The sequence below is a fragment of the Apium graveolens genome, chromosome 8 (genome assembly GCF_009905375.1).
Source record: "Apium graveolens cultivar Ventura chromosome 8, ASM990537v1, whole genome shotgun sequence".
Taxonomy (NCBI): Eukaryota; Viridiplantae; Streptophyta; class Magnoliopsida; order Apiales; family Apiaceae; genus Apium; species Apium graveolens.
Window position 1 is genome coordinate 62,892,695 of NC_133654.1, and position 24,044 is coordinate 62,916,738.

Consider the following 24,044-nt stretch of genomic DNA (forward strand, 5'->3'; position numbering starts at 1 on the left):
AATGCTGGGCTTAGGTTTCCTTTTCACCCCTTTATTCCTCATCTTTTGGCTGATTTACAAATCAACCCGTGTCAGCTTCCTCCAAACGCCTGGAGGAACATTCTATGTTTTATGGTCTGCTGTCTTAGGGAGGGCTTTCCTCTTTCTGTAGCTGTTTTTAGGAAAGTCTTTCAGTGTTACAATAGTTCTTCCAGCATCTGCGGCTGGGTCTATGTCAAGCAAAGGCCCAAAAGCAAACATATTTTTAACAGTGCCTCTATTCCTGATAATAATCAAAATTGGAGGAATAGTTTCGTCGGGTTACGTTGGGAGAATGGTGACTGGGGCACACTTTTTCGATCTTCCTTTGGGAAGGTCAGTGATGGTAGCCTCAAATCCATTCACTTAACTCCTGAAGAAACTATTATTTATAATGGGCTTACTCAGGATGATGGCACGACCACCAGCTGGACTCTCTTAGAGGAGTTTTCCCTGATTCATGTGGGACTATCCTCTGTTTCTCAACAGGGTATTTTTCTTCCCTTCTCAATTTTACTTCATTTCATGCATTATTAACTTCACTTATTTTGTCCTTTGCTTTGTTTCAGCTGCTAAGGAGATTAACGAGGACAATGTTCCTTTGGTTGAGGAAACAGCTAGGATGAAGAAAGCTCGGCTCGCAGGCCTAGACACCCGGGGAAAGGCCACGGAGCCTATCTTTTTGAAGAAGCACAAAGAGCCTATAGGGGAGGCCTCAACTGAAGGAGCTGGAGGCCATGGTACTCCTATCACTGCTGCTGCCCCTACTGCTACTGCCACAGGCGCCTTTCAGCCTCTCTGGGGATTCCGCCGAGGGGACACCGTAGTTGGTTCCACGAAACATGCTTGGGATTGGTCTTACCATAGCGTGACCCCCAAGGATTTTACTGATGTGGTGGCCACCCCTGATCTTGAGAGGATCAAGCTCATGGGAGCTCAGTCTCTGGCTTCGGTATGCCTTCTCTTTTTTGAACTTATTTTTCGTTTTTGTAGCATTGCCTTATACTTTGTTAATTGCTTTGTTTCAGTCTAACGCCTATTTTCAAGGCGCTGTGAGGCAAGCCGAATCATGGAAGCGGGCTTCTGATAAGGCCGATAATGCCCTCAGGAGGCAACAGAAGAAGTATGCTACCCTGGAGAAGAAGCTCAAGCGCAAGGAGGAAGAACTCGGAGAGTCTAACGCCGAGCTGGTGGTACTTCGGGCGGAGAAGGATAAAGCTATAGACAACTATCTGGACTCGGAGGAGTTTGCCCAATCCATGAGGATTAGGGATGATTCAGTCTTTCCCGAGTTTTTTAGGACTGGTTGGGACACGGCCCTTGGGACCGTGAACGAGGCTTGTCCTGATATTAACCCGACGGACTACATCTGCCCTGATGACGAGGCTTTGCTACAGAGGTTTCGTACCCGAGTAGTTGTCTCGGACCATGTTCCTCAGGATCCACTCCTTCCTCCTCCCGAGTCTTCTTCCAGACCTGCTGAGGACGACAGCTCTTCCTCCTCCTCCGAGACGACAGAGACATCCAGCGAGAGTGGAGAGGACGATGATATGGATGCCGAGGGTACTTCAGCTCCTTAGAGCTTTTTCAGCCCTGCGTGGCCTTTTTTTTATTTTCGAGACTTTATTTATCAAACTTTTGTAACATCTATCAGATCTATTTCATTTATCACCTTTTATGCTTGCATCCATGCATTTGATTTTTATTTGTTAGGCCACAAACATACTTTGAAGAACTTATGAATTTCATAAAATTGTCTGGGATTCGTCCCTTACACAAGTCTTAATAAATTTCGTAATAAAACTAAAACATATAAATCCTAAGCAAGCAAAGCTTCAAGGTGCTTTTCAACCTACTCGCCATCCTGACGAGTGAGAATCGTATCCGGCTTCCCTACACATAGTAAACCTTCAGGTTTTGTGCATGCCAAGTTCTCGGGACTTCAAAACCATCCATAGTCTCTAGCTTGTAGGTTCCTCTACCTTGAACACTCTTGACTCTGTACAGCCCTTCCCAATTCGGGGCAAGCTTCCCTTTTTGTCCTACACCAGATGCTTCTATCTTCCTCAAGATTAGATCGCCTTGTTTAAAAAACCTTTCTTTAACCCTTAGGTTGTAGTAGAATGAAGCTTTTTTCTGATATTCTACTATCTTTGCATGTGCTTTATCTCGCACTTCATCAACTAAATCCAGGGCTAATCTCTGCCCTTCCTCATTTTCTTTTTCATCGAAAGCCTGAATCCTTGGAGAGGAATGTGATATCTCCACGGGAACTACTGCTTCCGCCCCATATGCCAACATGAAAGGAGTTGCATCTGTCGTGACTCTACAAGTAGTCCTGTAGGCCCATAATATTGGAAGTATCTCATCTACCCAATTATTTCTTGACTTCTCGATCCTCTTCTTTAGTCCATCCAGGATTATCCGATTTGCTACCTCTGCTTGTCCATTGGCTTGCGGGTGAGCCACAGAAGTGAATCGTAACTCGATTTCATTTTCTTCACAATACTTCTTGAATTCCTCATTGTTGAATTGTGTTCCATTGTCAGTGACAAGGATACGGGGAATTCCATATCGGCACATAATGTTTTCCCACAGGAATTGTGCAACCTGCTTAGTAGTGATTTTGGCCAAGGGTTTGGCTTCAATCCACTTGGTGAAATAATCAATGGCTACAATCAGAAATTTCCTTTGTGCCGTGGCCATAGGAAAAGGCCCTAGAATATCCATCCCCCACATGGCAAAGGGAATAGGCGAGTTGATAGAGGTCAGCATCTCAGGGGGTTGTCTAACAATTGGTGCATGCTTCTGACAGCGGTCACACTTCTTTACATATTCTTTGGCATCAGCCATCATTTCTGGCCAATAGAAGCCTAAACGAGTTATCTTATGAGCCAAGGCCCTGCCCCCCAAGTGTTGCCCACAAATACCTCCATGCACTTCCTCAAGAGCTAAGCGTGCCTCATCGGGCCTGAGACACCTCAAGTAAGGAACCACGAAAGATCTTTTATATAGAATCCCATCTATCAAAGAGTACCTTAGTGCTCGAACAGTTAACTTCCGTGCCTCAATTGCATCGCTTGGCAACCAACCGGTCTGAATGTGAGCCTTGATGGGATCAATCCATGACGTCCCCAAGCCTACGGGAGCCACAAGCTTAACATCTATGCTTCGTGTCTTCAAAACACGGAAGTACACACTTCCTGAACTTTCTTCAATCTCAGATGAAGCAAACTTTGATAGCGCATCTGCTTTAGCATTTTCTTCCCTTGGAATGTGTTCAACATGGCATTCATTAAATTGGGTCATCACAGCCCTTACTAGGCGAACATACTTAGCCATCGTATCATCCCTTGCTTCAAATTCTCCCTTTACCTGGGATATGATCAACTTCGAGTCTCCACGGACCTTTAAGTTTTTGACTCTAAGTGTCCCAGCTAGACCAAGGCCAGCAATCAGGGCTTCATACTCTGCCTCATTGTTTGTGGTTGGGAAGTCTAGCTTCATGGCATACTCAATTAAGAATCCATCAGGGCTTTGCAAAACCAACCCTGCTCCACTGGAATTTGTTTTTGATGCTCCATCAAAATAGAGAACCCAATATTCTTTCTCCTTGTCCCCATTGTCGACTCCCTTGTCTTGAGGTATGGTATCTTCCTGCCCCCCGACTTCTTGGTTGGGTATGGTACATTCCACCACGAAGTCAGCTAGTGCCTGGGCTTTTATGGCCATACGTGGCTTATACTTGAGATCGAACTCTCCCAACTCTATTGCCCACTTAATCAGTCTCCCACTTGCCTTGGGACTGTGAATGATATTTCTCAGTGGCTGATTTGTTAGCACTTCAATTTGGTGAGCTTGAAAATAAGGACGCAGCTTTCTTGAAGCCATTACCAAGGCTAAAGCGAATTTCTCAATGGCTGAATAATTCAACTCAGCACCATGCAAAATTTTGCTGACATAGTATACGGGTTTCTGGACTTTCAGTTCCTCCTTAACCAACACCGCGCTCAAGGCGCTTTCTGAAACAGCCAAGTACAAGAATAAAACTTCACCCAGAACTGGCTTGGCCAACAACGGGGCCTGGCCCATATACTTCTTTAACTCTTCAAATGCCTTCTGATTTTCCTCACTCCATACAAAGTCTTTAATGTTCTTTAATGACTTGAAGAATGACAAGCACTTGTCTCCTGACTTGGAGATGAATCGTCCTAGCGCAGCAACCCTTCCTGTGAGTTTCTGAACATCCTTGACAGTTTTTGGGGGTTCCATGTCCAGGATTGCCTTTATTTTATCGGGTTAGCCTCAATTCCCCTCTTTGAGACCATCAATCCCAAGAATTTTCCAGATCCTACTCCGAAAGCACACTTCGTAGGATTCAACATCATCTTGTGGTACCTCAGGACCTCAAAAGCTTCCCTCAAATGGGTTATATGATCAGTCTTTACTAGACTCTTGACTAGCATGTCATCAACATAGACTTCCATAGTCTTCCCAATAAGATCCTTAAAAATTTTTTTCACCAACCTTTGATAGGTGGCTCCTGCATTCTTGAGACCAAACGCCATAACAAGATAACAATAAACACCAAAGTCAGTGATAAATGATACCTTTGGAATGTCATCCTTATGCATTTTGATCTGGTTGTATCCGCTAAACCCATCCATGAAACTCAGCATCTCATGTCCAGCGGTGGCATCAATCAAAGTATCAATTCTAGGCAGCGGAAAACAGTCTTTGGGGCATGCATCATTCAGATTGGTGAAGTCTATACACATCCTCCACTTTCCATTAGCCTTCTTCACCATTACAGGGTTTGCTAACCACTCCGGAAATTGAATCTCCTCAATGAAACCAGCCTCTAAGAGCTTTTCCACTTCCTGCTTTATAGCCTCTTGTCTTTCCGGGGCAAAATTTCTTTTCTTTTGTTTTACAGTCTTCCGGCTTGGATCCACGTTTAACTTGTGAGTAATTAACTCCGGGTCTATGCCTGGCATATCAGCTGCTGACCATGCAAACACATCACTACTTTCTTGCAAAAATTTCACTAACTTCCCTCTAAGGGGCTCCTCTAATGTGGCTCCAATGAAAGTCATCCTCTCAGGATTCTTGGGATCTAAAGGAACCGAAACCAATTCTTCTGCTGGCCTTCCTCTATTCTCATCATTTTCTCGAACATCCATATCTTCAATAGGAAGAACCTGCCCTCCGACTCCATCTGCCCTCAAAGAGGCCACATAACAGCTTCTAGCCATTTTTTGATCCCCTCTCTCTTCTCCAATCCCGTTTCGGGTGGGAAACTTCATGACTGAATGGTAGGAAGAGGGGACTGCCTTGAAGGCATGTATCCCTGTTCTCCCCATGATAGCATTATAAGTTGAACTAGCCTTTACCACTACGAAATCCAGCATCTGCGTTGCTTGCCTTGGCTCCGTACCTATAGTGGTTGGCAACTTGATTATCCCTTCCACAGGACATTCTACTCCAGCAAATCCATATATCGGCATGTCGGTTGGTGTTAACTGGGAGTCGTTATACCCCATCCTTAGAAAGGTGTCGTGGAGCAAGATATCCACAGAAGCACCATTATCCACAAGGACCCTCTTAACCGGGCTATTTCCTATTATCGGCGTTATGACCAGCGGGTCGTCATGGGGAAACTTCACACCCTCTAGGTCGGAATCATCAAAAGCCAATGTTACTTCTGTCCTGGCCCTCTTCGGGGCTTCTCCAACAATATGCATAACCTCTCTAGTATATGCCTTTCTGGAATTTTTGGACAATCCAGCAGCAGTTGGACCTCCAAAGATCGTGTTTATCACAGGCCCTCGAGGTCTCGGCCCTCCATAAATGGTGTTTATAACTGGTCCTCTAGGTTGGGGATTCCGCCCCTGATCATCTTGGTCCCTCCTACGATCTTCAAAGTTCTTCCTTCCATTATTATTTCTGTCTCCTCCATCTCCAGTATACTTGTTCAATCTTCCTTTTCGAATCAAAAACTCAATTTCATCTTTCAACTGTCTACACTCATCGGTGTCATGGCCAACATCTTTATGAAACCTGCAATGCTTGCCCTTATCTAGCTTGGCGGGATCAGCCTTCAAGGGCTTAGGCCAGCGAATATCTCTGTCTTTCTCAATCTCCATCAAAATCTGACTTCTGGGAGCATTCAGCTTAGCGTATTCAGTGAACTTTTGCCCAGGTCCTCCCTTCTTGGGGGTTGAATCAGGGTTTTGTTCAGTTCTAGGATATTTATCCTTAGCGATATACTCCAAATCAGTTTTTCGTTTCTTGCCTCCAGTGGGCTCATTACTTACTACGGTCTTCCTCATACTTTCTTCAACCTTGATATACTTCCCTGCCCTCTCTTGGAGCTGCAACATGCTCTCAGGGGGTCGTTTGGCCAAAGACATCTTGAAAAACTCATCCCTAGTTCCTTGTTGCAGTGCTATCATGGCTACCTTATCATCAAGGTCTGGGACTTTTAAAGCCTCCTTTGTAAAACGATTCAGGTAATCTCTTAAGGATTCCTTAGCTCCCTGCACAAGACTCATAAGAGATGCTGAACTTTTCTCATGGACTCTTCCACTGATGAATTGCTTAATAAAAGCCTGACTTAATTCTCTGAATGATCCAATAGAATTTGGGGGTAGGCGACTGTACCATCTTTGAGCCATACCCGACAGGGTTTGAGGAAAGGCCCGACATTTTATAGCATCGTTCACGGGTTGCAGCAGCAGTGCATTAGAGAATGTCCTAACATGATTAGCGGGGTCTCCCGTGCCATCATAGGCTTTGATAGTGGGCATCTTGAATTTCCTTGAGATATGGGCATTCATTATCTCTTCTGTGAAGGGTGGAGTTGGATCATCAGGATCTCCAAGGGGAAGGAGATTGCTTGGATCAGTTCTTGGGACAGCAGCCCTTCTTCTTACCGGACCATCCAGGTCTATGATAGGAGGAGGATTTCTCCCCCTAGGAGGTATGTGGGTTCTGGTGGCTTGGTGAGCCTCCAAGTCACGCCTCAGCCTTTGGATTTCAGCCTCATGAGCCCTGATCTTTTCCTGCACTTCTTGGGGATTCGCCCCTGGGGTGCTTTGGGGGCGTTGCCTTCCATCGGCCATTGGCTCTTTTCCAGGACGCCTCCTTCTCGGGGCCACTTCATCATCCGAAGATTCGGAGTCTCTCTCAGTGTATGGACCAGAAAATTCCCGATCCTCAGGGATAGGATCCAAACCTCGTATATAGGGGGGCGACCGCCCTCGTGCTTCACTTCGCCCAGCATATCCGCTTCCTCCAACCTCAGGGTGAAGGGGCATCCCATAAGGGGGGTTAGTAGTAACAACAGTTGAATATTCATACCCGACGGGTCGAGAATTCACAGGTATATGTACTTGTTGAACTTGAGGATTCATACCTTGAATAGTCGGGGGAGTTGTCCCTTGTGGCTGAGGTTGAGTTGCCCCTGTCTGGGCTTCCCCCTGAGTAGATGCATAAGTTGAATGGGGAGGAACCTCCACGGTTGATGAAATCACCTGGGTTGTCTCTGATGGTGTTCCTTCCTCTAGAGCTCCAATTGTTCTCCGTGTTCTCGCCATGGTTGTTGTTTTTCCCACAGACGGCGCCAAATGTTATGGATAAAAAGCTAAGGTTACTACTTGCTGTATTTAATACTAAGATTCGGGAGCTCAAGGCCTTTAATGGCTGCTCTCGTACTTCGTAGCTTAATTCTGCCTTTACGAGATGCCTACGTATCTCTGTGAATTAGAGAATCAAGCCAAAAAACGTAGTTCTGATTTGTGGGGTGACGCCCCTTATATAGATGTGGGAGTCCTTGAATTGGACTTGGTATAGGAGACTTGGTGGACAAGCCTCTGAATTAGGATAGACTTAGGAGTCCTAGGAAGTAGGAAGCTGATTCCTTATCCTTTTAGGTCCCCTTGAGGCTAATCTATAAGGATTTATATCCTTATCGGGACTCTTCTCAATAGCTGATTTTTCCCTTATTAATTAATTACGAAATTAATTAATAATTAGGGCTTTTGGGCCTTTTTTATTCCATCAGGCCTGATCTGGTCCATCAGGCTTAACCTTTCTGGTCTGAGTTTCATATATCTTTTTATTGGGCCTAGCAGCCCACAGCTTGTACAATTAATGCAGTATTTAATTATACAATCATAATTTATTTATCCCTATCATTCGGGAAAAATCAAAAGGTTCAAATTTGGATTCTGACGATCTTTACATACACTTATATATCATATAGAGTACTAATAAAATCTGAGAATATCCATAAAAGAACCTCTACATAGTGTGGCATGAACAGTTTTCTTATTCAGCAATATCAGCAAAACACTATTCATAAGGGTTACAAAAAAGTTCAAAATTTTGGGGTTATTACAAAAATTTACGTCCCGACGGATGATCATTATCCATCAAGTTTGATCATCCATCGGAATACAATTTGTCAATAAAATCAATTATGTTTCTGGAATATTTTATAACTCGACGGATAAATGATTTATCTTCATCCGTCGAATTATCTCAATCCTTGTCGTTAATTCCCTGAATATTATCCGTCGAGTATACTTACAGTTTGTAAGCATGACACGACGGATAAATGACAAATTTTTTACAGTTTATATATTTTTAAATGTCTATTTTGGGCAATTCTTATTGGTTACTTTATTTTACTTTATTATTTTTGTCAGTTAATTTCTGAAATAGTATAAAAGCAAATTCACTTTTATTCATTTCTTTTATCATTCTCAAGATTCAAATGCTCTAATTTCTTTCTTCTCAAAAGCAAACTCTCTCTCTGCAAATTCCAAACCTCTAACAATGGCACCTGTAGTGAAAATCATGTCTCAAACCGGTTATATCTATGAGAAAAACAACTTCTCAGCCTTGGTGAACAAGGAGATTCAGCAATCTCGTGACTATCACAAAATGATGGATTTTGTGAAGAACTTCAAACTCAACTATGCCATGCTGGAATCACCCACCGTTTACTGTGAGGTTGTTGAAGAGATATGGACAACTGCAGTGTACAACTCGATAGACAAGACCATCACATTCACTCTGAAAGGTAAGCAGTTTTGTATAAATAGTGATATTGTTAAAGAATGCTTCAAGATTCCTGATAATACTGTAACTGCTTCACACAAAGACACTGACATTGTTAATATGCTTAATTCCATGGGCTATGCACTCACTACTTCTAAATTAAGTGAAATTAGGAGGTTGGGTCTTAGGAAAGAATGGAGTTATTTGTGTGATGTGGTAACTAAACTGTTCTCTGGTAAGATTTAGCAACTTTGATTCTATCAGCATTTCTATGCTTAACGTGCTTTACATGCTAGTTACTGATAAGTACTTTAATTTCAGTGATTTGGTTTTGTTTGAGTTAGGCTATAAGTTAGGAGAGATCAATAAGAGAGGTAAAGGTGTCTACTATGCTAGATTCTTTATGATGCTTGCTAACCATCTTATTGAGAATATTGTGATTGAGAACCCAACCAACAAGCTGAATTGTTGGGTTCAAGAAAGAAGAATAATTGCAGATCTTAATAGAGCAGATCATCACAAGGAGGTACCCTTATTCTATTTTCCAATAATGGAGGGACCTCAAGTAAGTGAGGTAATTCCTACTGTCTCTACTCTTCCAACCTCACACATTTCTTTGCATTCAAGTGTAGCTATGGTATCTGTGCCAATGACCAAACAGATACCTACCCAAGCTACCAAACCAACAAAAGTTTCTAAATCCAAAGCTAAGAAAGCCCCCTCTGATTTCTTTCAAAAGAAATCAGTTGTAAAATCCACTTACACCAAAGAGGGGAGTGTGAAGGTGGGCAAGAAAGGTGAGGGACAGGGTGAAAATTAAAGAAGCCCTAAGGATAAGGTTGGACAGGTGAGTGTTTCCCAGCCTAGCCACACTGCAGTTTCTCAACAAACTGTAGTGCTTAAAAAGGATTCAAGCTCATTACTAGTTACATCCTCCCAAAAGGATGTGACTATTGAACAAAGCTCTCAGCCAAGAGCACGGGCCAAAAGGGTAAGGGACACAATCTCACCCCAAACTTATATTAGAAAGAAGAAACCAAAAACCCTTGGGGATGCACAGGGATCACACACTGTGCAAACTGGTGCTAAAGACCCAGTCACTGCACCATCTCAAAGTCAGGTTGATGTGGCTCCAATAAATGTGGAGTCACAGCCAAAATCTCTCATTATTGAAGCACCTGATACACCAAATTCTCCCACACACTCATTGGATGTTGACATGATAAATACATCACTTCCAAACTCTCCATCTTTAACTCTCTTGGAGAAGCCACAAATCCATGCAAGTGAGCATCATCTTCTAGATGATTTGTTGGCTCACTTGCCATTTCTTTCTGAGGCTGTTGAGACATCTGTGCCAAAATTTTCATCAATCTGCACAGAGTCTACAATAGTCTCCACTCCAAACTCAATTATTTCTTCTATCCCGATGGATATTCACCATCCATCCAGTAGTGATTGTATCCCGACGGATAAGCCTGACAACAGTCATCCGTCGAATAGCCGTACTACTAACCCGATGGATATTCATCATTCGTCGGGTGTCTCTGCACAACTTCAAATTTCTTCAATTATTACAAGTGCAGAAGACTTAGTAGTAGTGCAATCACTCGTAGGACTGAGGGAAGGGAGTGAATTGAGTGAGAGTACGGGTTGCTCCCAGGAAAAAGGAGAGAAAAAGAGTGATCAAATGCAGTCCATTTCTTCAGGACTGGCAAAAGTGAGTGAGAGGAGTCCCACCATAGATGGTGAAGGTGAGGGTGTGAGGGTTGTAATATCCGGGATATCGCGTGTAATTATTTTATCAATAAATGATTTTATGTAATTATTATGTGAATTTTGGTGAATTATCTGCTGATTGATAATAATATTTAGATGTATATATGTGATAAAATGTAAGTGTGTTAATTCTATTATGTCCAGAATAACATATAGATAATTAAGGTATTTTTCTGGTAATTTTTGGAGTATTATATGATTTTATATTGACTTATGAATTTATTAATTATTTTTTGAATAATTACAAAATTACTTTATAAAGCCGGGAATCGTCCAACCTCAACTGTTTTTACGTTTTTACAACCCGAAACTCTTCCGAAAACTCCTTTCTAACCTAATATGATCGTTCCGGACATTTTCCATGTTTTGACTTTTTCAATCCGGATTACGGTTTGACCCATGCGCGTCCCGGCGCAAAATTTTCGATACGCTAACCAATTTTGTTAATCAATAAAGCCCGTGTTCTCGAAAGACGGGATAATATTACATTATTATCGTATAAAGTATTTTATAAGAAGTCCGGTTTTGATAATTATCCAAAACTGATATCAAATCGGATCGTTATTGCAGTTACTTAGCGGCTAAGCAACTATTTTATTGATCCAATACGATCCAAAACGAACTAATATTCCGTAAATATAAATAGCCTATTTATTATTTCATTTTATTCGTTTATTCATTTGCAACCAGTACAAATACAGTAAATACAGAGAAAAACCCTAGAAACCGATACGTTCCTGAGAATCAAATGCACGAACGAGGACGTTACCGAACTCCGATTCAAGCGTACAATATATCAAAATGAAGCTCTCGAAATATAGAATCATAATCAATCATCAAATCAAACCCAGAAACATCAGGTAATCTTTTGTCTAATTGTTTTAATTCGAATTTATTATGAATTTAAATATGAAAATTTGTTCTTGATGTGATTTGATGTTATAATCATGTAGATATATTTTTATGATCATTTTGGTATATAATATGTCAAATTTTGAGCTTTGCATCATGTACAAAAGTGGCTTTGATTCTCGGATATGAAAATTAGAGTTTATATTCAAGAACAATTTCAATTGAAATTGGGAACTCTCGATTTATTGATTCTGGGTAAAAACTAATGCCACCAGTGTATAGATCGTTCAAAAACAAGTTGATTCATGTCGTTAATTTTTCTGTTGGGAGCCGGAATCGACCTGCCGGAAAAGCTTGGAGCTTCGCCGACGTTAATGGCGATTCGCCGGCTTCTTCGTTTCAGAGGCTATTTATCGCGGGTATTGCCATGATACGATTTCTGCTCAGATGTTGAACAAAAGCCCCGTTAAAACCAAGCAAAACCACGGCGTTCGGGGGAGGAAACGGAGCCCGCAGGAAAACGCTCCGGCCGCTGGATTCTGCTGTTCTTCCGGCCGGGTTCTGGGTTTCTTCCCGACCCGTTTATAAGAACTGTTGACACGGTTTCGATCTGTAAAACCACTTGTGAATTCTTAAAAAACGTGTTTCTGATTTTTGGTTTTAAAAATAAATCAAAAATCTAATTTCTTTTCTTCTAAAATTCCTTTTAATTATTTATAATTCAGAAATTGTTTTTATTAATTCTAAAAATTTATATTTAATTTTGAAAAATTATTTTAATTCTAAAATAAATCTTAATTATTTAATTAATTAATTTTAGTTGATAATTAATTATTTAATTAGTCAATTAATTTAAATATTAATTGATTAATTAATTTAATTAGTTATTAATTAATTTTAATTGATTTAATAATTAGATTTAATTATTTAAAATTGATTTAAAAATTCTGAAAAATAGTTCGAGCTTTAAAATATTATTTTAAATTATTTTTATGGCTTGATAATTATTATAAAACTATTTTAATGTCAAATCCGGGTGTTTGAACCCTATTATTTAATTATAAAATGATTCGGAGTCCAATTTTAATTCCGAAAAATGTTCAAAAATTCGTATTAAATACTTGAAAAATCATTTTGACCCTGAATCTTCTTTGAAAAATTATTTAAATTAAATATCTTACGTGCTATATGTTATATGTGACCTGATTGCTGTGTAGAATGATTGTTTGTGTATTGTTTGATTGTTTCTGCTGTAACTTTCAATCTGTACGTCGGATTTGGGTGAAACGAAAGGTAGTTAGAAGCTTATAACGAATAGAACGAAATGAGAATGAGTATTGATAAGTACATGTGATGTTTAACAGAGGAAGCGAGATGTAGAAAGAGAAAGCAGGTAATCAGTGAGTGGGAATCAATTGATAAGTACTAGTAAAGTGAAAGCGAATTGATAATGCAAGTGTTTCTTCTCCTCTTGATTATATTGCAAGTAATTTGGAACGCTCTTCATTATTTTATAAATACTCTAAACGGTTATTATTTTATATTGCAAGTACTTTAAAATACATACCCCAAACCCTGATTCTTATTGGTCTTGAGCCATCAACCTGTTTGTTCATACACCGTTGATTGTTGAATTCACATATACAACCCCACCTACACGATACTACTCCACAAATACATACCTACCGCATACTGATTCCTGATACGAAATTGCCTATCATACCAACCCTTATATCTTGTGTAATAGAAGACCAATTCTTGTAACCCTTGAACCCTTGGGTTTTCTGCTTTCTGTTTCTTTTCTTGATTGAAACTCAACCTTTGTGATTTCCTACTTATTTCATGGAATTACAGATCATCATATATTTCAAAGTAAATGTTAATTATGATTCAACTATTGAGTTACATTGATTATCACATTGCGATTCTAGAATTGGATTGTTTTTAACTATGGACCAGATTCGTGACCGGACCAGATTCGTGGTCATAATAGGCCAGTGTGTGCTTTGGATCCAGTATATAGAGCAAAGTTGGGAGCCTTGCTCGGGGTTAGTGCGTGACTGATCAGCAGCCTAACCTTGGTTTTTAAAATGGAAATGAATATCCAATTCTAATAATTGCTAATCAGTAAACTTGAATCCTTATATCATGTCAATTGACCATTGTTAATCTCAGTTTCTGTCTTTGTGACTTGCTGAGCTAGTTAGCTCACTCTTGCAAAACTGTTTATGTTCTTTTCCAGTGAAAAAGGAAACTGGTGGTAGCGAGGATCCCCATACAAGTGTGCAAGCTAGGTATCCAGGTTGAAATGGAATAGACTAGCAGAGGATGTTTGGCTTGGTTGTGTTTATAGTTTTTAATAAAGTTGAAACTTCAGATGTAAGATAAATAAACTGGGTTTTGGAACGTTTGTGTAATAAATAAGATTGTGGCTTGTGGACATACTTTAAACTGCATCGATCCGTGGATTATGGTAAGTAGGGTCATTTTAAATACATATTATTATATTCATAACAGGTTTAATATGGTGTGTGTGTGTGTTGTGGGCCCCAAACTTCTGACCCGGGTTTGGAGGGTGTTACAGTTTGGTATCAGAGCTACGGTTTAAAGTCGCTGCCACTAGCTTAGATTATCGAAAATGGGTAAAGGGTTAAGATTAGTATTAGGAAATAAAGAAATAGAGCGTCAAAAGGTTGAGTGCGACTAAATAGTAGGTTTTAGTATGATGCCGAGATTCGAGATTCTTATCTAGCAACGTGATTTTTATATAAGCAGCGATGGCAGTTTCCTTTATTTCAATATCATCTGATTACTCGGAGCTTTTCATCGGAGGACCGTCATCTAATCCACGTCCTGCTCTTTCTCCGATGTCAACCATAATACCTGTTGCGACGAATGCACCAATGCGAACTATTCTACCTCCAAATGTGAAACTACCTATTCGAGGACCTCCACCTGCTAATTCTGACTCTATTGGACATTCGGCTGTGGGTACGTCTTAAGATTTTGTTGATTTCATTATAAATCAGATTCTTTCCTTCCCTATTTGTGAATGTTTTTCTATCTAAACATTGTTTCTTATCTCGGTGACTCTATCGGATGATTGGGGCAAATAATGCATATGTGTTGACTATTTGTCTGTGTGATAAAAGGGTTTGGTGGGACGCCACCGAACTATGTGTTGTGAGCTATACGGTACTAAGACTGGCCATCTTATGTACTTGTATGGTTGCTCTCAGTCATAACTTCATCTTCTTCACTATTCCTTCTCGTTCGATTTCCTTGATTTTGAAATTTCATTTGGTATTCTATGACAATGAATTTCTTCAGTAATCTCTAGTATGAGGCTCTTCTTTTTGGCACGAGAAGCTCTGTTGGCACAGATCTGGGAATTACAACACGTTATCAGGACTTTAGATGTCGACAGGAATGTGAGGGAATTTCGGAATGTGATTCAGGTGACTCAGAGAGTACTTGAAACTAGACGACGAAGATGATGTGATAGCTGATATGTGTATAATAATGTGGGATATGTAAGATCAGACCTCTGGTGGGAATATAAATAAACAAGACTAGCTGATTAATGGATAGACCTGTTGCACCATTGCCTTCAATAAAATATTACGCGCTTATACCACCAAACTTTGATATACACCAGTACCTTTCCTTTTCAGTATGTTAATCTACTTTACTATACCTATTTTATCTTACTGCACCAGATATGAACTTTTGCGATAACATGTACCCTATCCCTTAACTGTTTATATTCTGTAAAGAAGCATGCAATTTACTTAGTTCAATGATTGAAAATATTTTCAAAAAGAAATATATTTGTTTTACAAAATCTTTTCATTAAAAGGATTTGATTTAAAGGCTAAATAAGTTGTTTGATTCTTTACAGAAAATGCCTCCTAGAAGAAACACCCGTGCTACCAACCAAAATGAAGAAACCAACAACAACAACAATACCCAAGACAGCAATAACCAGAATGTGAATCCAGGTCCCATAGACCCAGCTGTAGCCCAGATTCATCAAATCTTGGCCCAACAGACTGTCCACCTGACTCAACAACAGAAGAGGCAGACTAACCCTCAGGTGACCTTTAAGACCTTTCAGGCGGTGAATCCACCAGAGTTTAAGGGTTCTGCAGATCCGATTGAGGCAAAAGTCTGGTTGAAGGAGATTGAGAAGGCATTTGCCTTAGTTAAGGTAAAAGAGGAGCAAAAGACTGAATTTGTAAGTTACTATCTGAAGAATGAAGCCACCTACTGGTGGGAAACTGTTAAAGTGTTGGAAGGTATTGATGATGTTGCATGGGATAGATTCAAGGAATTGTTTCTTAAGAAATATTTTCCTCAGTTTGTCCTGGATCAAATGGAACTGAAATTTCTGGAGTTAAAGCAGGGGAGTATGTCAGTGACAGATTACGAAAGCAAGTTTGAGGAGTTGTCCAGGTTTGTGCCATCCTATGTGGACACTGATAGAAAGAAGGCTAAGAGGTTTCAGCAAGGACTCAAGCCATGGATCTGTGGGAAGGTGGCCATATTTGAATTGGACACGTATGTGAGAGTTGTGCAGAAAGCTATGATTGCGGAGACAGAAAGTGAAATATCTCAGAAAGAGACGGAAGGAAAGAAGAGGAAGTTTGAAGGGAGTGAAAGACAGTTTCAAGCAGGGAGATTTCCAAATTTCAATTAGAGGAAAGGCAAGTTCCAACCCGGAAGAAATTTCAACAGACAGAATACCGGCAACGGAGGCCAGGGTAACCGTCCAGCCACTGGGAACCAGCCAACCCAGTAGAGGCCAACTATACCTGACTGCCAAGTCTGTGGAAAGAAATATGGTGGAATTTGCAACAAGTTGAATTGGTCTGCTACAGGTGCAACTAGAGGGGTCACTATTCAAGGGAGTGCCGTAATCAGCCAGCCGGAGAGCCAGCCAACAAGGATCAGCCTACCAGAAATCAGGCAGGAAAGGTTCTCGCAAATGGGTATACCTGTTTCAAGTGCGGAAAGCCAGGATAAATAGCAAGGGATTGCAAAGCACCAGTTCCATTCAATAATATATTGCGAATCATGGGAGCCCCTCTAGTAGTGAATGAACCTCCCAGAGCTAGAGTTTATGACATGTCTGTTAAATATGCTATCATGGACACAGATGTTGTGGCAGGTACGCTTACAGTGAACTCTTTATGTGCTAAAGTGCTAGTAGATTCGGGAGCAACTCGATCATTTATTTCTCAAGATTTTGTTGATAAGTTGAATTGCCCAATTGAATTATTAAGTGAGCTTATGATGGTAGAATTAGCAAATCAGGAGCGTATATCTGTGAACCAAGTGTGCAAGAACTGTGAGATTGAGATTTCTGGCAATAAGTTTGACGCTGACTTGATACCATTTAAGTTAGGAGAGTTTGACATTATTTTAGGAATGGATTGGCTATCTAAGCATGATGCTCAGATAAACTGTCATAACAAGAAGGTAACTTTGAAGACGTCAGACGAGAAGGCGGTAACGTTCAAAGGTCAGAAGCAAGCAAAGAAGTTCTTGACGATGATTCAAGCTAAGAAACTATTACGACAAGGATGTGAGCATTTCATTGCCTACGTGATAGACAAAAGTCAGGAGCCAGCAAAACTTGAAAATATTCCTGTGGTAAATGAATTTCCAGACATATTTCTAGACGAACTACCAGGACTTCCTCCAGATAGAGAAATTAAGTTTGCAATCGACTTAGCACCTGGCACGGAACCAGTATCTAAAGCCCCATACAGAATGGCGCCTGTTGAAATGAAGGAATTGGCAAAGGAATTGCAAAAACTATTGGAGAAAGGAGTGATTCAACCCAGTGTATCCCTATGGGGTGCACCAGTTTTATTTGTTAAGAAGAAAGATGGAAGCATGAGGTGCATCGACTATCGGGAACTCAATAAGCTTACGACTAAGAATAAGTATCCGTTACCTCGAATTGACGATTTGTTTGATCAGCTGAAAGGAGCTAAGTATTTCTCTAAGATTGATTTGAGATCCGGATATCACCAACTGAAGATTAAGCCCGAAGATATACCAAAGACAGCTTTTAAAACAAGATATGGTCATTACGAATTCTTAGTGATGTCTTTTGGATTGACCAATGCTCCAGTAGCATTTATGGACTTGATGAACCGAATTTTCAAGGAATATTTGGACAAGTTTGTAATTGTGTTTATCGATGATATTTTGATCTACTCCAAGACAATAAAAGATCACAAGGAACATCTAAGGACAACTTTGGAAATTCTGAGAAAGAAGAAGTTGTATGCCAAGTTTTCAAAATGTGAATTTTGGTTACAAGAAGTTCAATTTTTAGGACATGTTAGGAGTCATGAGGGAATCAAAGTGGACCCAGCAAAGATTGAAGATGTTATGAATTGGGAAAGGCCAAAGACACCAACAGAAGTAAGAAGTTTCTTAGGACTGGCAGGATATTATCGATGATTTGTTCAAGATTTCTCGAAGATTGCGACGCCTTTGACAAAGCTTACCAGGAAAAGTGAGAAGTTTATATGGAACGAGAAATGCGAAGAAAGCTTTCAAGAATTAAAGAAGAGACTGATCACGGCACCTGTTTTGTCACTTCCAGATGATCAAGGGAATTTTGTTATCTATAGTGATCCTTCTCATAAGGGATTAGGTTGTGTTTTGATGCAGCATGATAAAGTTATTGCATGTGCGTCGAGAAAACTGAAACCTCATGAGCAGAAGTATCGTACTCATGACTTGGAACTAGCGGCAATAGTATTCGCCTTGAAGATTTGGAGACATTACTTATATGGAAAAAAGTGTGAGATCTATACTGATCATAAAAGTTTGAAGTACATATTCACGCAAAAGGAGCTCAACATGAGGCAAATAAGGTGGTTGGAATTGATTAAGGACTATGTTGCACGATTAACTATCATCCAGGAAAGGCGAATGTGGTGGCAGATGCATTAAGCAGAAAAGAAAGACTGAACATGTTGACGATACCTGAAGAATTATACAGGGAATTTCAGAAATTGGATTTGGAAGTCAGAATTTGCAAACATGATGAAGCAAATATGTATAGTATGACTTTTGAACTAGAGTTGTTAGAAAAGATAAGAAAGTGCCAAAAGGAAATAATGGATCAAGATATCAATCAGTTGGTTGGAGAAGAGTTATGCACTCAGAAGGACGATCAAGGTATTCTTAGATTTTCATCCAGAATTTGGATACCACCAGTGGCAGGACTGAAGAATGAAATTCTACACGAAGCTCACATTTCAAGGTATTCCATTCATCCGAGAAGTACTAAGATGTACAGAGATTTAAAAGAGAATTATTGGTGGCCAGGCATGAAGAGAGAAATTGCGGAATGGGTCAGCAAATGTTATACGTGTCAGAGAGTTAAGGCAGAGCACCAGAGACCAAGTAGATTGTTACAACCATTAGAGATTCCAGAATGGAAATGTGAGCATATTGCTATAGATTTTATAGTAGGATTACCAAGAACGAAAATGAACCACGATGCTATCTGGGTCATAGTGGACAGACTAACCAAATCAGCTCATTTCTTACCTATCAATGAAAGGTTTTCACTGGATAAGTTGGTTCACATGTATTTGAAGGAAATAGTAGTTCATCACGGAGTCCCTGTTTCTATTGTATCTGATCGAGATCCACGATTCAATTTGAGATTTTGGAGAAGTTTTCAGGAATGCTTGGGAACCAGGTTAAACATGAGTACAGCTTATCATCCGCAGACAGACGGCCAAAGTGAGAGAACAATCCAGACTATTGAAGATATGTTACGTGTTTGTGCTATTGACTTCAAAGGAAATTAGGACGAGCATTTACCCTTAGTGAAATTTGCTTATAATAACAGTTATCATGCTAGTATCGGAATGCCTCCCTATGAAGCTCTTTATGGACGCAAATGTCGATCACCAGTATATTGGGATGAAATCGGAGAGCGTAAAATACTTGGACCTGAATTGGTGCAGTAGACAAAAGAAGTTGTGGAAGTCATCCAGAAAAGGCTAATTGTAGCACAGGATCGTCAAAGGAAATATGCAGATCAATCCAGAAAGGACATGGAATTTGAAGACGGAGATCTAGTGTTATTAAAAGTGTCACCGTGGAAAGGATTTACTAGATTTGGAAGGAAAGGAAAACTCAGCCCTAGATACGTTGGACCATTTGAAATTCTAAAACGTGTCGGCAAAGTAGCTTACGAATTGGCGTTACCCCCACACATGGAGCATGTTCATAATGTTTTTCACATATCGATGCTTAAGAGATATAATCCAGATTCTAAGCATGTAATTGAGTATGAGCCGATAGAACTTCAGGCAGATTTATCGTATGTAGAGAATCCGATAGAGATTCTAGAAAAGAGAGAAAAGATATTGAGGAATAAAGTTGTAAAGTTAGTAAAAGTATTGTGGAGAAACCCAAAGGTTGAAGAGTCAACTTGGGAACTAGAAAGTGATATGCGAGAAAAATACCCTCACTTGTTTACTTAGGAGATTCTGAGGACAAAATCCTTTTAAGGGGGAAGGATGTAATATCCGGGATATCGCGTGTAATTATTTTATCAATAAATGATTTTTATGTAATTATTATGTAAATTTTGGTGAATTATCTGCTGATTGATAATAATATTTAGATGTATATATGTGACAAAATGTGAGTGTGTTAATTCTATTATGTCCAGAATAAAATATAGATAATTAAGGTATTTTTCTGGTAATTTTTGGAGTATTATATGATTTTATATTGACTTATGAATTTATTAATTATTTTATGAATAATTACAAAATTACTTTATAAAGCCGGGAATCGTCCAACCTCAACCGTTTTTACGTTTTTACAACCCGAAACTCTTCCGAAAACTCCTTCCTAACCTAATATGATCGTTCCATACATTTTCCATGTTTTGACTTTTTCAATCCGGATTACGGTTTGACCCGTGCGCGTACTGGCGCAAAATTTTCGATACGCTAACCAATTTTGTTAATCAATAAAGCCCGTGTTCTCGAAAGACAGGATAATATTACATTATTATCGTATAAAGTATTTTATAAGAAGTCCTGTTTTGATAATTATCCAGAACTGATATCAAATCGGATCGTTATTGCAGTTACTTAGCGGCTAAGCAACTATTTTATTGATCCAATGCGATCCAAAACGAACTAATATTCTGTAAATATAAATAGCCTATTTATTATTTCATTTTATTCGTTTATTCATTTGCAACCAGTACGAATATAGTACATCAGAGAAAAACCCTAGAAACCGATACGTTCGTGAGAATCAAACGCACGAACGAGGACGTTACCGAACTCCGATTCAAGCGTACAATATATCAAGATGAAGCTCTCGAAATATAGAATCATAATCAATCATCAAATCAAACCTAGAAACATCAGGTAATCTTCTATCTAATTGTTTTAATTCGAATTTTATTATGAATTTAAATATGAAAATTTGTTCTTGATGTTGTTGATGTGATTTGATGTTATAATCATGTAGATAATATTTTTATGATCATTTTGGTATATAATATGTCAGATTTTGAGCTTTGCATCATGTAGAAAAGTGACTTTGATTCTCGGATATGAAAATTAGAGTTTATTCAAGAACAATTTCATTTGAAATTGGGAACTCTCGATTTATTGATTCTGGGTAAAAACTAAGGCCACCAGTGTATAGATCGTTCAAAAATAAGTTGATTCATGTCGTTAATTTTTCTGTTGGGAGCCGGAATCGACCTGCCAGAAAAGCTTGGAGCTTCGCCGGCGTTAATGGCGATTCGCAGGCTTCTTCATTTCAGAGGCTATTTCTCGCGGGTATTGCCATGATACGATTTCTGCTGAGATGTTGAACAAAAGCCCCGTTAAATCCAAGCAAAACCGCGGCATTTGGGGGGGGGGAACGGAGCCCGCGCGAAAACGCTCCGGCCGCCGGATTCTGCTATTCTTCTGGTCGGGTTCTGGGTTTCTTCCCGACCCGTTTATAAGAATTGCTGACCCGGTTTCGATATGTAAAACCACTTGTGAATTCTTAAAAAAAGTGTTTCTGATTTTTTATTTTAAAAATAAATCAAAAATCTAATTTCTTTTATTCTAAAATTCCTTTTAATTATTTATAATTCAGAAATTGTTTTTATTAATTCTAAAAATTTATATTTAATTCTGAAAAATTATTTTAATTCTAAAATAAATCTTAATTATTTAATTAATTAATTTTAGTTGATAATTAATTATTTAATTAGTCAATTAATTTAAATATTAATTGATTAATTAATTTAATTAGTTATTAATTAATTTTAATTAATTTAATAATTAGATTTAATTATTTAAAATTGATTTAAAATTTCTGAAAAATAGTTCCAGCTTTAAAATATTATTTTAAATTATTTTCAAGGCTTGATAATTATTATAAAACTATTTTAATGTCAAATTCGGGTGTTCGAACCTTATTATTTAATTATAAAATGATTCGAAGTCCAATTTTAATTCCGAAAAATGTTCAAAAATTTGTATTAAATACCTGAAAAATCATTTTGACCCCGAATCTTATTTGAAAAATTATTTGGATTAAATATCTTACGTGCTATGTGTTATATGTGACCTGATTGCTATGTAGAATGATTGTTTGTGCATTGTTTGATTGTTTCTGCTGTAACTTTCAATCCGTACGTCGGATTTGGGTGAAACGAAGGGTAGTTAGAAGCTTGTAACGAATAGAACGAAATGAGAATGAGTATGTATAAGTACATATGATGTTTAACGGAGGAAGCGAGACGTAGAAAGGGAAAGCAGGTAATTAGTGAGTGGGAATCAATTGATAAGTACTAGTAAAGTGAAAGCGAATCGATAAGGCAAGTGTTTCTTCTCCTTTTGATTATATTGCAAGTAATTTGGAACGCTCTTCATTATGTTGTAAATACTCTAAACGGTTATTATTTTATATTGTAAGTACTTTGAAATACATACCCCAAACCCTAATTCTTATTGGTCTTGAGCCATCAGCCTGTTTGTTCATACACCGTTGATTGTTGAATTCACATATACAACCCCACCTACACGATACTACTTCACAAATACATACCTACAGCATACTGATTCCTGATACGAAATTGCCTATCATACCAACCCTTATATCTTGTGTAACAGAAGACCAATTCTTGTAACCCTTGAACCCTTGGGTCTTCTGCTTTCTGTTTCTTTCCTTGATTGAAACCCAACCTTTGTGATTTCCTTGTTATTTAATGGAATTACAGATCATCCTATATTTCAAAGTAAAAGTTAATTATGATTCAACTATTGAGTTACATTGCTTATCACATTGTGATTCTAGAATTGGATTGTTTTTAAATACGGACCAGATTCGTGGTCGGACCAGATTCGTGGTCATAATAGGCCAATGTGTGCCTTGGATCCAGTATATAGAGCAAAGCTGGGAGCCTTGCTCGGGGTTAGTGCATGACTGATCAGCAGCCTAACCTTGGTTTTTAAAATGGAAATAAATATCCAATTCTAATCATTGCTTATCAGTAAACTTGATTTCCTTTTATCATATGAATTGACCATTGTTAATCTCAGTTTCTGTCTTTGTGACTTGCTGAGCTAGTTAGCTCACTCTTGCAAAACTGTTTATATTCTTTTCCAGTGAAAAAGGAAACTGGTGGTAGGGAGGATCCCCAGACAAGTGTGCGAGTTAGGTATCCAGGTTGAATTGGAATAGACTAGCAGATGATGTTTGGCTTGGTTGTGTTTATATTTTGTAATAAAGTTGAAAATTCAGATGTAAGATAAATAAACTGGGTTTTGGTACGTTTGTGTAATAAATAAGATTGTGGCTTGTGGACATACTTTAAACTGCATCGATCCGTGGATTATGGTAAGTAGGGTCATTTTATTTACATATTATTATATTCATAACAGGTTAAATATGGTGTGTGTGTGTGTGTTGTGGGCCCCAAACTTTTGACCCGGGTTTGGAGGGTGTTACAAGGGTGGGGAGCCAATGTGAGACCTTGATGCAAAAAAAGAGAGATAATGAGAGAAATGCAGGTACAGGAGATATAAGGCTGGATGTCATTGCAAGTGAGTTAATAAATGTCCAGGATGCAAACAGGGAGGGACTATCTCAGCAAAGTCAAGCTGTTATAGATTCTACCTCCTTAGATGACAATGCAGAAAGAATGCTAAATTTGGTGCACACCACACAGTCTATGCAAAGAGCAAAGGATGCAATCACAGCTCTGCCCTCTACAGCTGGTGATATTGACTATGAGACTGGTGGTTCAGAAGATTTCTTTG

General features: G+C 39.1%; 1 protein-coding gene across 1 annotated transcript in view; it reads left to right on the top strand.

Annotated features, from left to right (window-relative positions):
• LOC141679640 (uncharacterized) overlaps nucleotides 1–1,598 on the top strand; it is a 41,646-nt gene extending 40,048 nt beyond the window's left edge. Inside the window, exons 2-3 of the mRNA XM_074486087.1 lie at nucleotides 801–970; nucleotides 1,047–1,598. Coding sequence (XP_074342188.1) covers nucleotides 801–970; nucleotides 1,047–1,598 — 722 coding nt within the window. The remainder of the gene's footprint in view (nucleotides 1–800; nucleotides 971–1,046) is intronic.
• The last annotated feature ends 22,446 nt before the right edge of the window (nucleotides 1,599–24,044 follow it).